Source organism: Lactuca serriola, chromosome 7 (assembly GCF_051521515.1).
Source record: "Lactuca serriola cultivar US96UC23 chromosome 7, Lser_US96UC23_V15, whole genome shotgun sequence".
Classification (NCBI taxonomy): Eukaryota; Viridiplantae; Streptophyta; class Magnoliopsida; order Asterales; family Asteraceae; genus Lactuca; species Lactuca serriola.
The window spans coordinates 83,055,001-83,070,565 of record NC_136414.1 but is presented as its reverse complement, the minus strand read 5'-3'; the positions used below and the strand labels follow the sequence as shown (position 1 = coordinate 83,070,565).

General features: G+C 32.6%; 2 protein-coding genes across 3 annotated transcripts in view; both read left to right on the top strand.

Annotated features, from left to right (window-relative positions):
• The first annotated feature begins 876 nt into the window (after positions 1 to 876).
• LOC145064168 (uncharacterized) lies at positions 877 to 1,926 on the top strand. Its single transcript, XM_079011673.1, has one exon. It carries the CDS (start codon positions 877 to 879, stop codon positions 1,924 to 1,926), a length of 1,050 nt encoding a protein of 349 aa, XP_078867799.1.
• A 13,502-nt stretch (positions 1,927 to 15,428) lies between these two features.
• LOC145061587 (dammarenediol II synthase-like) overlaps positions 15,429 to 15,565 on the top strand; it is a 91,423-nt gene continuing 91,286 nt past the window's right edge. Inside the window, exon 1 of one of the 2 annotated variants that reach the window (XM_079009117.1) lies at positions 15,429 to 15,524. In XM_079009117.1, the coding sequence (XP_078865243.1) occupies positions 15,461 to 15,524 (64 nt within the window). In that variant the 5' untranslated portion in view covers positions 15,429 to 15,460. The other variant, XM_079009116.1, reaches the window with a different exon arrangement.

The window sequence follows — 15,565 nt, the reverse complement described above, 5'->3', positions numbered from 1 at the left end:
GACATGCAAGATTTTACCGCCGATTCATTAAAGACTTCTCGAAAATTACAAGGCCATTGACACAAGTTCTATTAAAGGATGCTATATTTGATTTCTCAAAGGAGTGCCTTGAAGCCTTTCAATTGTTAAAAGAGAAGTTAACTAGTACCCCTATTATGATCACCCCAAATTGGTGACTTCCTTTTAAGCTGATGTGTGATGTGAGTGACTTTTACAGTAGGAGTTGTTTTGGGACAAAGGGTTGACAAACATTTTCAACCAAGCTATTATGCAAGCAATACTCTAAACCCGGCTCAAGAGAACTACACTACTGCCGAAAAGGATTTGCTTGCGGTGGTCTATGATTTTGACAAATTCCGCCTACATCTAGTTTTATCTAAAACTATTGTTTTTACCGACCATTCTGTCCTCAAGTATCTTTTTGCTAAACATGATGCTAAACCAAGATTGATACGTTGGGTGCTTCTTTTACAAGAATTTGACATTGAAATTAGGAACAAAAAGGAAATGGAGAATGTGGCAGCTAATCACTTATCAAGACTATAAAACCCGCATTTGGAAGAATTGGAAGAAAGCAAGATTGGAGATGATTTTCCTGAAGAATATCTCATGGTTATAGCAAGAGAGGTACCTTGGTATGCGGACATAGCTAATTACTTAGCAATTGATTATCTTCCAAAAGATTTGACCTGACAACAAAAGAAGAAATTATTTTCAGAAGTCAAATATTACTTTTTGGATGAGCCTTACCTCTTTAGAAGTTGCGCAGATGGGATGATAAGAAGATGTATGTTTGGGAAGGAGAGTCGAGAGATCTTGAAACATTACCATAGCGGGCCTACTGGAGGACATCATGGAGCAGAATATACAGCCAAAATGGTTTTTGATACCGGGTTTTATTGGCCTACTATCTTCAAACTACTCAATTTGTTAAAGAATGCGATTCGTGCCAAATATCGGGAAACATTTCCTCCTAAAACGAGATGTCCCAAAATAGCATCCAAGTTTATTAGATATTTGATGTTTGGGGAATTGGCTTTATGGGACCTTTTCCAATGTCAAGAGGAAAAAATATATATGTTGGTGGCGGTCGACTATGTATCAAAATGGGCAGAGGCACAAGCATTACCGACAAATGATGCTCGAGTGGTGGTGTGTTTTCTTAAAAGATTATTTTCAGGATTTGGTGTTCCTAAAGCACTTATTAGTGATCGAGGTACTCACTTTGAAAACGATCAATTAGATAACGTGTTACACAAATATGGTGTACACCGAAGATTTTTAACAACATATCATCTACAAACGAGTGGGCAAACTGAAGTCACAAACCGGGCTTTAAAACGAATATTTGAGCGATCGGTAGGAAGTAATAAAAAGGAGTGGTCGGAAAAGATTGATGATGAACTTTGGGCATTTCACACAGCTTTCAAGACACCTATTGGTACTACACCATATAGGTTGGTATATGGAACAAATTGCCATTTGCCAGTGGAAATTGAACATAAAGCATTTTGGGCTTTGAAGCTTTGTAACTTTGAACTAGCCGAACTTCATACCAACCGTTTGATGCAAATGAATGCCCTTGAAGAGATTAGAAACGAAGCATATACTAGCTCATTGACCTACAAAGATAAGACTATGAAATGGGATGACATGAGATTAAGAGGGCACACGGATTTTCATGAGGAACCAAAGGTACGACTTTTCAATTCAAGATTAAAACGTTTTCCGGGAAAGTTACAAACAAGGTGGGATGAGCCCTTCATTGTTAAACAAGTTTTCCCACATGGAGCTATTGAGTTGATATCAAGAGATGGAACCCCTTTTAAAGTTTATAGACATAGAGTGAAGCATTACGAGGAAGGTACGTCGAATGAAGAAAAAGAAGGGGAATCTGTGGAATTTGCACGAGCTAAATCGATGTAAGCGGGAAGGAGTCCAGCTCATGACTCCCCCTAAAAAGAAGCGCTTGCAGGAGGCAACCTGTGGTTTTGAGTTTGCATTTTCATTCGTTTTCTTTTATTTCTCTTTATTTTTACTTATTTTTGTTTTATTGATGTTTGATTTTTATTCTCTCATTCATCTGCATTTTTATTTGGATTTCGAAGTGGGGTATGGCATGAGGTGGTGAATCCAGCCACGAGGTGGCATTTTTCCAGTACACGATTTTACGGCTTTTAAAAATTCACCACGAGGTGGTGAATGCTACATCTCGTGTTCACGGTTAAAAATCAGTAATTAGGGTTTTATTCCACAGTCAAAACAATTTCTTATTTTTTTCATCCACTTCACTCTCATCATGTTGTCGAACCCCACGAAGAACTTCCCTTTACAATATTTAGGGCGTGTTTGGCTTAGCTTTTAAAAGCTCAAAAGAACTTTTCCAAAAAGTTACAAAAAGTCAGGATTTCCTGACTTTTCCAAAAAGTTGCTTTTTCTTGTATTAAAACTCCAAAAGTTATTGGTTTGCCAAACATCTTTTTGTTTTTTTTCTTTTACAAAAAGGACTTTTGGCTGTGAGAAGCTAGGCCAAACACCCCTGATTTCTTGATTTTGCAAGCAAAATGTATGGTTTTTTATGTTATTTCCATGCTAGTAATCGAGTATCCACTAGTATTTCGTACATATTTGCTGATTAAAACAACAATTAGGGCCGATTTTAGAACTAGGGTTCCGATTTTTGAAACAATTGGACCCAAATGTTGAGGTTTTTGCTTTCATTTTTTTGATACTTTACACGATGTTATGCACTAAACAAACTCTCAAGTGTTCTAGTTGATTATGCTTGGATTTTGGTTTGCATTTTGACTGCACAGATTGACAGATCGTCGACCACGACGGCTCGTCGTGGTCATCGATGTGGTGGCATATTTTTAATCTTAATCTGTTTTATTTTGATTTTAATCTTGCACATGGTTGCTTTGTATGTTGTTCTTGGTTATTTTTCAGTCATTACCAGCCGCTCTAGAAGAAACCAACCTGGCAACCGCAATGAATTTCCATGGTATAGTTTTCCAAGAGTTGTGGGTCCTGAGGTACTTGCACAGTGGAATGGGAAGCGGGAATGGATGAAACAGTGAAAGGTACATGTACCCGCTGTTGTTGAATGGCATTGGGTTGAGCAAATTGTGTTCTTGGAAGGAATTGAGCCATTTTTGGATAAATCATTTGATGGACTACATGGACGGTTTATACATATGGGGTGGAGAAGGCTTTTCCAAATACAGGAGGTTGTGTACAAGGAATTAGTAGTCGATTTTTTTAGCAACAGTCTCTTTCAGAAATAAAACTGGTGCCCTTGAAGAACCAAATCTTACTTTTTTCCTTGGAGGGGAAAGGTGCGAGCTTAGCCTCGCCGACTATGCAATAAGGACGGAGATTTATCTCCTGTCCGAGGTCCGTCCTGACTCTTATCTCCAGTTCATTACCACGTGCATCCGATCAGCTAAAGGCTTCAAGGATGGTGAATGTTGGGCAGCTATTGCCAATGGCACTTACCAAAAGGGAACCGCACAAGAAAGTGATATTCGGTCCCCTCTACATCACCTCTTGCACCGGTTGATTACAAACACTATAAATCAAAGGTAAGAAGAGGACAAGGTCCTGTCTGCGGATGTATTGTATGTATGGGTCTCATTACACCAAATGTGTATTTGGACATTCCCTTCTTTTTGGCTGAGTTTCTTGCGGTTCGGGCTAGAAAGGACCGTAGCGGTTCACCCCGCTATGGCGGCATGCTTATTACATGCTTGGCATATTCTTTCGGAATCATTGGGAAGCAAGAAGCCATGTTTTTGATGGCCGAGAATCAGAAAGCCTTTTCTACTCTTCTATATAAGTGGGCTAACATTGTTGAGGATCATGGCTTTGGGGTTTTTTCCATTCCTAATAACATGCCCCGTAACCAACCCGGGAGGCAAGTCCGACAGAGAGGAATGGAACCCAATGAAGATGAGCTTCCAGTAATCCTGACTGAAGACAAGCTTCCAATGGATCCTTACAATGTGGCATTGATGAGATTTCAGAACAATTTGGCACGGAGTGCCAACTAGACAAATATGAGTTTGGACTACATGATGGAGCAGATGCATTTCCCACGACCCGGTCATTTTCCAGTTTCCTATCCTTATGCGCCAAGTTAGGATGAACTTTGGTCAGAGCAGCAGGGTGGAGTCGGAGGCAGTGGAGGTGGCGATGATGATGAGGAGGAATGAGAGTTTTATCCTTTTATGAAGTAGATTTTAAGACATGTTTCTTTTCTTTCGGTTGTTTATTTTCTTTTGTTTGGTGTGGTTTGTTGGATATTTCTACTTTTATTTTGGTCGTTTTTAGTTTGTTTCCTAGTTTATTACCTTTATTTTCTTTAGATTTCTAGGAATTTTTAGAGTCCAAGCGAGGGGTAGTCTTGGCAAAAGGATGTTGCATTTTCGAGAAAGATAAGAAACCGGCAAGAGTAGTGAGATTAGAGCCTTTTCGAGTGTTAATTTGAGTCAACAAGTGAAGTGTCACGTCCAAGAAATGCGTATATTAGCTGGTGTTAAAATATATTCCAAAAAATTTCTTATTTCAGCATAATTTTGTGCCATTTTTCGAACAACACGACATATTGTCGCAGACAAAAAAAATCATGCACCAAATTTACCATAATGTGTTCCATTTCAGCACGAGGTGGTGCCTTCTCGAGTCTGTTTTCAAGTCCAATCGTATATATTCTGAAGTCTAAGTGTCCGAGTCTTTAAGTTACCTTACGTAGCGGTCAACCACTTCTTTTTCCACACTTTAGAGCAATCTAGCTTTCTTTCACACGTCCACACGATTCGAGGTGCATCTTCTATCCTAGGGGAGCTTTTTCTCCCTCTTTAATTATATGTTTTTCATAGCATTCAAAGAGGGCATTGCATGAGTTAAGTGTGGGGTAGGAGGTATATTGCATTAGAGAAAAAGCATTTGATTTTTCAAAAATTTGCATTGCTAGTTTTCAAAATTTGCATTCATATAAACTTGAAATAATAGTTTAACATAGGAAATTTAGCTACTTGAAATTTTTACTAGTTGAGTATGAGATAATCCGACGAGAACCCAAATGTTTACCCGACCCAACATATGTTATAGTGTGTTTGTGGCTTCCCATTTCCTAGTGAAAAATCATTAGGTATGAAAGGTAATTTGGTAGTTTATACGGCATAATAAGTTTTTGCAGCGTAAACCTAAAATCTATCCAGGAGAACATATGTAGTCATTGCACCTAAACTAATGCATTAACCAATAAGGGTTGTAGTTAAGCTCCTTGCTTAAGCATGTAGGTTTTGAGGAAAACAAAAGTGAGGTACATGTAAAAAAAGAGAAATTACCAAAAAGTTGACAATTTTTTGGACCAGTCAAAGTATAAAATTCAAAGATCAAAATTCGGAAGAAATCCGAAAAGTTGAAGATACCAAAAATCAAACAAAGAAGGTGGTGAATTCAAAGAAATCAAAGATCAAATACTCAAAGAAGTGAAGAATTCAAAGAGCTCCAATGTGGTATCAAAGTTCTAATTTTTCTAGAATTTATGTATGCTTGGTTGTTTAACCAAAAATACCGTGAGGTTAAGAAAGATTTTTGGGGATGGATTGGAAGGGTTGCAAAAATAAATGTCGTATAAGCTAAGGGGTGAAGGTTCATAAGGATTGTGAGTATTTAGGAGTGCGAAGTTCTTAGTAATCATAGACACAAATACATGCATTTCGGTCTTAGGATAATGGTTGGGTTTAAAATGGATTGTTTTATACCAAGCTGGGAAAATAAAAAAATCAATTTGCTTGAGGGAAAGCAAAGAATAAGTGTGGGGTATTTTGATGTGTGCATATCTATACACATAATTATACATCATATCTTAATATTTATAATTAATTTTGTGCCTTTTAGAACAAAAGGTACTTAATTTGTTATGAATTGTGTTGTAGGGGTAAAAGACATGCTTGGAGAAAAATGAAACTGGAAGCTCGGAGTTTGAGCTAATGTTTTAAAATGAAGAAAAATATACTAAACACATCGTGGTGAACCTACCACGACGTGGTGTTTTGAAGTGTCCTGATTGACTTCGAAGACTTGTTGAATACGGGATAACCACGAAGACCACAACGTTGTGGCCTCAACACGTCATGGTGCTCAGACTTCAGGAAAACTATAAATATATTCCATTTTCCTCCGAATAAAGAACTTTTTGCTGGAGCTTTTGACGAATTTTGAAGACCAAAGTTCTGAATGGCTTGGAAGTGAAGAAATCGATTAAAGCTTGGGAATCGAGAGCATTAAGGCAATAAAACTCTCAATTACGATTTTCTATTTTAGTTTGATCATGTCTATGCTTATGAATGTCGTTTTTATAACTTTAGTTGTTGAAATCATGGGCTAAACCTCATGACTTTTGTTTAGCCTAGGATGTTTTCTTAAGTATGAATTGATTTATGGATTGGATTTAGTTTTTATTGGCGATTTGTTGATCTAACTTATTCAAGAACCTCACATATTTCGATAACTATATTTCTCTACTTATTGTTGAATTTTATTAAGTTTGTATGACCAACTTTCTTAGTTGAATTTGAATCTTATAATCTTGTGACTAGAAAAATTATAGGACTAGAGTTTTGAACAAAACCTAGGGTTAAGTAGGAAAGTGGGAAAAAAATTATAGGAGCTAATATGTGACGACCAATCATATATAGAATTGAATCAAAGGACAAATTTCATCAATTATTTATAAGTCTAATCAACTCGAACTTGACACTATTTGTCCGCCTGATCACAATATAAATGAGCTTATTTGCTAAAGGATTAAATGAGTGAACACTAATCTGGTCATTTTAGGAATTGGTAACCAATGAAACGAAAATCCATGGATTTTCCATGAATCAATCATAATAACAAATAAATCTGAAGCTAAACGAAAGTCTCTCAATTACCTTGGTTAAATTATCTTTGTGTTCTTTGCTTTAGTTTTAGTGTTAGCTTCATTAATTGATAGTTAGTTAGGTAAATTAAGTTTCTAGTCTTGCAAAACTAGAGAAAAACCCTTTTTTAGTTTGTTAGCAGTAGATAAAAATTAGCTAAAACACCGTTCCTTGTGTTTGACACTTGTTCTTACCATAACTATACTATTACACGATTACGTATACTTTCTAGTGTGTTTTATAGTCTAGTTGAGAGAAAATTAGTTTTATAAATCTATAACTTGAATAAATAATAAATTAAAATCACATATCAACCAATAATCAAAGAAAAACTTCCTACTTCATAGAAATATAGCCCTAATTCGAAACAAGGTATAAACTGTCAAAACAATGAAAGATGAGGGACCATATGCGAAACTTTTGAATGTTCTTCCCAATTTGTTCCTAACTCGAAAGAACCCAGCACCAATCGAAATCACTTTCGACTCCAAGCAAGTTTCCATAACTGTCGAACTACCAAAAAATCGAGACTCTAACACCAAAAAATCGAGACTCCAACTCTCGGTTCGAAACTTCACCTTCCAATCGACCTCAGTTCACCTTTGATTCCTAGAATATCGAATTTCAAATTGCCTTTGATTTCCACTAAGTCCCAACTTTCAATTCTAACTAAATCACTTTCTGTTGTTTATCATCTATCAAAATTACTTTCGATTCCAACCTCTTTAGCTTTTGACTTATCACCAATTGAAATTGAAATAGAAATAACTTTTCAGTCCATACTTGGTTCGATTTTAATAAAAGTCGAAAGACTCACTCTTGACTCGAATCAAGGTTCAACTCACAAGCGAACAGTTAATCAAAATCAACTCAAAATCACTTTCGACTTCAACGTCCATTAAACTTTCGATGATCATCAATCAAAATCACTTTCGATTGTTATATCAATTACTTTAGTTTTCAATTTTGTCCCTCACAACCAACTTTTGTTCCAGATCATCTTCCCAATCAAAAATCGATATCCAAACCAAATACTTTTGATTCCATAGTCTTGATTTTCGACTCTAACATAATTATTCATCGACGAAACTTTCGATTCCAAATCCAAATCAAGTCTACTTCCAAATCGAGTTTCACATATAAGCATCAAAATCAATAATCTATTTCTACATATTTCCAATCGATGTCTTCTCAAAAACTATAATAACAAATATGTACTCCATCTTTACAAAATCAAAATCGAGAACACATTTTCTATCGAGATCATTAATCTCAATCTCTAACATTTTCTATCAAAAAATTTCAACCCATTTTCCCAATCGAAGCTTTAATGTTTCCTATTCTCATTTCAAACATTCGAACCGTCTTCAAGCAAACGAGTTCCAGAATCAAAAATCAATCCTAAAAAATGTATCAAACCCATTCATTACAACCAAAATTGATTACTTGAATGAATTCTGAGTCAAATTTACTGAATCCAAATCGAAAATCAGATTTTCACTTTTTATGTTGACTCTTCAATATTGAGTTTCAGTTTTCAAAAGAATCAATGTAGATGAAAATGTGATTAACTTGTGATTCAAGGATAATCAAAATTCATTCAAATTTTATGATATGAAGATGGAAATCTAATGATGATGAATGAAAGAATAATGTTTCGACGATATGATAAAGAACGATATAAACAACAATAAGAATTGTATTGGTTCTAAAAATTCAGATTTTGGGCCAAAATAACATTCTTTGAACACTAATGAATCAAATTAATGGTGAATCAAAATCATATTGAGTTTAGGCTTCAATTAAGTAAGTCGATGAATAGTATGTAGATTGGATTTCGAATGAACAGCAGCAGATCACGAATTTTGGACTAATTTGGCATCATCTTCAATTCATCATTGTTTCTTTAATAACCAAGATATCGAAATCAACAATAATTTTTTAGAACCCATTTGAGAATTTAAGAAGCCTCCTTGAAAATTCTTTTCCCATTTGCAATACATGAATTAAGCATGGAAGATCCAACATGAAATCGTTTAGAATGATACGAAGTTTTAGGTCCTTTGGTAGGAACTAAAAAATTTCCAAATTTCACATTGTACCACCCATGAAGCTTCTTCTCATTTCTCCAAGATCTAACTTCATCATCATGTTGAATTTGAGAATCTTCAACAATTTTGGCTTTGGAATTAGATGCCATAGCAACATTTGATGATTGTTGCTTAGGAATCCGAATTTTCTTCACAAATTTTGTCATCAAACCAACATTTGATGAATTTTTCTTAGAGACCCAAATTTTCGTGCTTTTACTTTTCTTCTTCTTCTTCTTCAACTTTTTGGAACTAGAATTTTTGAATCCAAAAACAAAATCATTATTCACAAGTTCAACTTTATAATTTTGAATCATATCCTTTGGAGTTTGATACATTTGAACATCTTTGATTGAAGGCTTTCTATAAGGCACAATTCTTTCAAATGAATCACAAGAACACAAACAATCATTTGTTTGAACTCCAATTGAACAAAAAATGTTCACAACTTCATGAGAATGGCATTGAATCCCCCTGTATTGAACTTCAAGAACATCGTGAACATGATGAACTTCTTCAAGAACATCTTTATGAACTTCATGAACATGCTGGTAAAATGAAAATACATTGAAACCATATGTACAAGCATCTAGACGGACTCTTTTAATGACTTCATCTACTTTCTTATTCCTTCTTCTCTCATGAAAAGTAGCAACCAATCGATTAAGTAAAACTTTACGATTTTCATGATCAAGAGGATAACTAATTAATTTTCCACACCTATCTTTTTCACCATAGGAAATAAGTGAATATTCTTTAAGAAACCCGGTAACCAGAGAATAGAGAAGCCCTTCAAAAGTGTATGAATATAGATGACCTCTCTCTAATACAAACCATTTTTCACAAATTGATTCTTTCATTTCAAATCCAAAAAGGAAAAGATCACAAGAACTTGAATATTTCTAGAGAAAGAAAGTGAATTTGAAAGAAATCTCTAGAGAAAGAAAGTGAATTCGAATGAACTTTTAGAGACAGAAAGTGATTTTGAATAATATTCTAGAGAGAGAAAGTGAAAATCATATGAATTCTAGAGAGGAAATATCAAATTTGAATAAATATGATTTCTAGATACAAAAACTCTCTCAAAGAAAGAAGACTTACAACATGAAGTTTGATTAATGATTCACCAAATCAAAAATGTCATCATGGATCAATTTCTTGAAATAATTGTGAAACCTTCAAGAACCCGCTCTAATACCACATGTAAGATCCCGTGATTGATGAAGAATGCGGAAATGTAATGATTATGTGAATCAAACAATATCAAGAACATAAGAAGTAAATAAAACGGTTTAAGCCCTCATTAGTCTAAAAAGTATTACAAAGTGGGTAATGCAATATTTCTCTCACTAGACTAATCTCTCATCTGGGTTCTTATATAAATGGGAGCTACTCACTTCCTATTAATAGGAAAAGCTCAACCCATTACATATCCTAAATAGGGTAACCCTACATGAGATCAAAGTAGAACTTTGCACCCTACCAAAGATCCATGGTTAGTTATAAACTAGTTTTATGTTGTTCAAAATATTCAAGTCTTTTGTTGCTAAATCTCTAGTTTTGAAACTAATTTTTGAATAAAAACCTAACATATGGATTTGAGAAAACCTCAGGTTGATGATTATTTAGTTGAGAAGTTGCTACCAAATGAGGAAGGTTTTGACATATTGATGTCGTGGAAGTGCAATGGTTCTAAGTTTCCCTTACTGTAGAAGATTTTTAGTGATGTCTTATTCATCCCAACTAGGCGAATGCCCACGCGTTGCATGGGATATAAAAAAATATTTTATATTAAAAATAACTAAATCATTGTTATTAACAATTAAATAATAATTTCATAAAAAATATAAAAAAATGATTTTTAGTATTGTTATTATGTTGAACTATATTATAAGAGATAAAGTTGGAACTTGAGTCGTTTTGCATATACAAAGTTATATGATCAAAATAGAAAAAAATTAATTTTTAAAAATAAATAAATCATTATTGTTATCTATTAAATAATAATTTCATATTGAATTAAAACGTTTATATTAAATATTATCATTATGTTGAAAATACGATAATAGAGACATCTTTTTCTCTATCTTAAATTTTATCATTGTGTACAACATATGATAATAGAGACAAATTTTTATCTTAAATAGTAAAAAAATGTTTTGTATCATAAATATTACCATAATTATATAGAACATATGATAATAGTGACGTCTTTTATAAGGTTAAAACTTTAAATTGTATTACATACAGGGTTGTAAAACTTGGCTGACACAACCAAATACTCGGCATGTTACTTAAACTCGGCCTCAAATGGAAGCGAGTTTGCCTAACTCAGCCAGAAGACACTCGGATCCTTATTAAACTCGATCCAAATCTAAAAGATACGGTCCAAAATCATTTTCGAAATTCTGAAATTTAATTGGTCACTTGTCGACAAACACAATCTCACCAAAGAATACACTCAATGTCCTACAAAGTTAGATGCAAGGAAGATCTCATGGCTTAGTCCCTTTAAAATATTTCACAATCTTTCCTATTTATAGAAGAGAATACATTCTCTTGTTTACTCTCACTATGTGGGATGAAGACATATTAATTAAACTCATTTCTTTATTTCCCAATAATTTCATTTTGTTAAATAAATATTAAATAATAAAAATAAAACGTTATCCAAAAAATTTATTGTTCAATAGTTCCATTTTTCAGTAATCTCGTAAGTTGCTATAAAAAATCAAGTTTTTATTGAATAACTTTTTGTTAAATCCTAAAATCATAAATTCAGTTAGGTACTTAATATAGAAAGTTTTTTATATGTATTTTCATGATTCAAAATGCAATTATAAAATGAATTCATTTATAAAATATAATCGAGTCTATATTTCGTGCTTTTGAATCAAAATGATTTTTCAAACAATTATAAATTTATGTTTAGGTAGATTTTTTTATATTTATATAACATTATGTAACTTATAATATTATTATAAACAATTTGAATAATCATGGGAGTTTCAAATGTATGTGGTGAAAGGAAAATGCTTCATTTATCGGTCCAAATTGATCAACCTCGGACCGATTCAGCTTAATATACCAAACTACATAACGTTTTTTCTACTGAAACCCGGTTTGTATATATTTTGTGTTTTTGAATCAAATTTATTTTTCAAACAATTATAATTTTATGTTTAGGTAACTTATTTATAATATTATTAGAAACAATTTGAAAAATCATGAGAGTTTCAAATGCATGTGCTGAAAGGAAAATGCTTCCTTTATCGGTCCAAATTGATCAAACTCAGACCGATTCAACTCAATATACCAAACTACATAACGGGTTTTCAACTGAAACTCTGTTTGAACCTAAAAAAATCTTGTTCAAAACCATTTTCGGGATTCTAAAACTTAAATGGACAGTTGCCAATAAAGACAATCTCACCAAAGAATACCCTCAACATCCTAAAAAGGTAGGCATAAGGAAGTTCTCATGGTTTGGTTCCTTTGAAACATTTCACAACCTTTCCTATTTATAGAAGAGGAAACGTTCTCTTGTTTACTCTCACCATCGATGTGGGATGAAGATATTGTAATAAAACATGCTTTCTTGTTAATAAAACATTATTCAAATTATTTAGCAAAACACCCTTTCTCTTGTTTACCCTTTCTTTATTGTTCAATAGTTCCATTTTTCTATAATCTCGTAAGTTGCTATCCAAAAAAGTAAGTTCTTATTGAATAACTTTTTGTTCAATTCTAAAATCATAAATTCAGTTAGGTACTTAATATAGAAATCTTGTTTATATGTATTTTCAAAATTCAAAAGTTCATTATAAAAAGAACTCATTTATAAAATATAACTTGCGTATATATTTCGTGCTTTTGATCAAATCGAATTTTCAAACAGTTATAATTTTATTTTTAGGTAGATGTTTTTTTTATATTTATATAACATTATGTAACCTTTTAAAAATATCATTGGAAACAATTTGAAAAATCATGGGAGTTTCAAATGTATATAGTGAAAGGAAAATGCTTCTTTTATGGTCCAAATAGATCAAACTCGGACCGATTCAACTAAATATACCAAACTACATATTTTTTTTTGTTCTAGTGAAACCCGGTTTGTATATATTTCGTGCTTTTGAATCAAAATGATTTTTCAAACATTTATAATTTTAGGTTTAGGTAGATGCTTTTTTATATTTATATAAAATTATGTAACTTATTTATAATATTATTAGAAATAAATTGAAAAATCATGGGAGTTTCAAATGTTTGTTGTGAAAAGAAAATGATTCATTTATCGGTCCAAATTGATCCAGCTCCGGTTCAACTCAATACACCCAACTACATAATTTTTTATTCTAACTGAAACACGGTTTAAACTTGAAAAAATTCGGTTCAAAAGCATTTATGGAATTCTAAAAGTTAACTGGACACTTGCCAATATAGACAATCTCACCAAATAATACCTTCAAAATCCTACAAAGGTAGGCATGAGGAAGTTCTCATGGTTTGGTCCATTTGAAATATTTCACAACCTTTCCTATTTATAGAAGATGAAACATTCTCATGTTTACTCTAACCATCAATGTGGGATGAAGACATTATAATAAAACACTCTTTCTTGTTTATAGAACATTATTTAACTTATTTATAATATTATTGTAAAGAAATTGAAAAGTCATAGGAGTTTCAAATGAATGTGGTGAAAGGAAGTTAAAAAGGGGGGTTTCAAATGAATTAGATTCAAGAAAAAAATGCTAGCTTTATAAGTATGTATGATTTCTACGGTTGCTTCAGAATTAGCTTTTAGCATGAACAGGAATAAGGTTACGAAACAACATAACCAACTCAAACCTAACACATTTAAGGCATTAAATGTAGCCAAAGTTAGATACGTAAGGAAATTGAAGGTATTTTTTATTAAATGTATTAATTGTTATGTCATAGATGTGTATAAATATTTATTTTTGCAACTACAATTTTTATATGTTTTAGTTAGAAAAAAACAACCAGAATCAAAGTTGGTTGTATATAATGATAATGTTGAGTAATCTTTCATATTAAAAACAAAAAAACAAATAAAAGCAATGACTTGAAATTATCTTTTGTGTGTTTATGTTTTGGCTTTCATTTTTGTTAAACTTTATGATTGATGTAAACACAATGTGTCTTTCTTATTAAACTTGAAATTAGCTTTTGCATACGATGAACTTATTATGTTGATAGATCGAAGATGGGTTGGAGATAAGCTCAAAATCTAAAGGAGGTGAGATTTGATTCCCCGCATTCATTAGGGTGGAGATGAGGATAGGGACAAGGACTCGAGGACAGGGATGGGGATAGTCAAACCAGCCTCATTTCCATCCCTATTAGCTCATCTTGTTTTTTGTTTCGGTGGTACTATCGGAAGCTAAAGCTTGTGATATATATTAACTATCTACCCTAATAAATAAGAATGATTTTGCCACATGTCATTTTGTCATAATTTAGAGATATATTTATTTTCCACTTGTCATTTATTTCATTTTCCATTTCTAATATATTATTAATTAGTTTCCATAAATTAAACCTACCATAATGATATTAATTTTAAATTTTAAATTTTAAATTTCAATTTCAGTTTCAAATAAATTTACAATTTAAACCTTTGTGTTTAACATTTTGTTATAATTAACTTATTTAGTATACGAGTCTGATAACTAAACAATAATTTTAATTTGTTTATTTTTTGCATGTTTTTTTTCTCATAATTTTTATTTATTTCAAATTTCAAATTCAAATAAACTTCTCATTTAATCATTTCTATTTAACATTTTGTTTTAATCAACCCGTATAATATACGGGTTTCACAACTAGTTAAGAACAGAGAGACAAAATGGTACTTTTGAAGGTAAAAAAAGGCTAGTTAACGACAATATAGTTGTTTATTAACCAAAAAAAGATATGTTTCTTTAAATGTTCTAACAGTAATATTAGATAATTGTGGAAATATTGTTTAGATAAAAACCACTTGGTTAAAAGCCCGGGTAAACACCCGATTTCAATTTTTCATAGGCATCCATTCACAACGAATGGATATGATACATCCAATACGCAAATCATACGACGTGCTTTTGTAATATTTTTCATTTAGTTGTGATATTTTTCGGATATTCAAAAAATCCGATCGGATTTGTGGACATCTAGCCGTTCCAGAAAAGAAAGAATAATCAAACTACACAGAATAAATAAATAAATAAATAAAATCGAAAGGTTTATTCTATTTTTATTTTCATAATGTTTCCTTCCGGGTTAATATTCTACCTAATTATGCACAATAGCTATTACAACGAAATGCTAAAAATAACAAGCACTATATATATAACACCAGAAGCAACTCCCATCCATACCACGAAGAAACCTTTTTTTTAGCCATCAATCCGTTCACAAACAAAGAAGATGTGGAAGTTAAAGATTGCAGAAGGGAATGATCCCCACTTGTTTACCACCAATAACTTTATTGGCCGTCAAATTTGGGAGTTTGACCCAGATGCCGGAACACAC

Excerpts from the sequence above, each read along its gene's own strand:
- LOC145064168 (XM_079011673.1), top strand. The coding sequence starts at position 877 with ATGGTTTTTGATACCGGGTTTTATTGGCCTACTATCTTCAAACTACTC.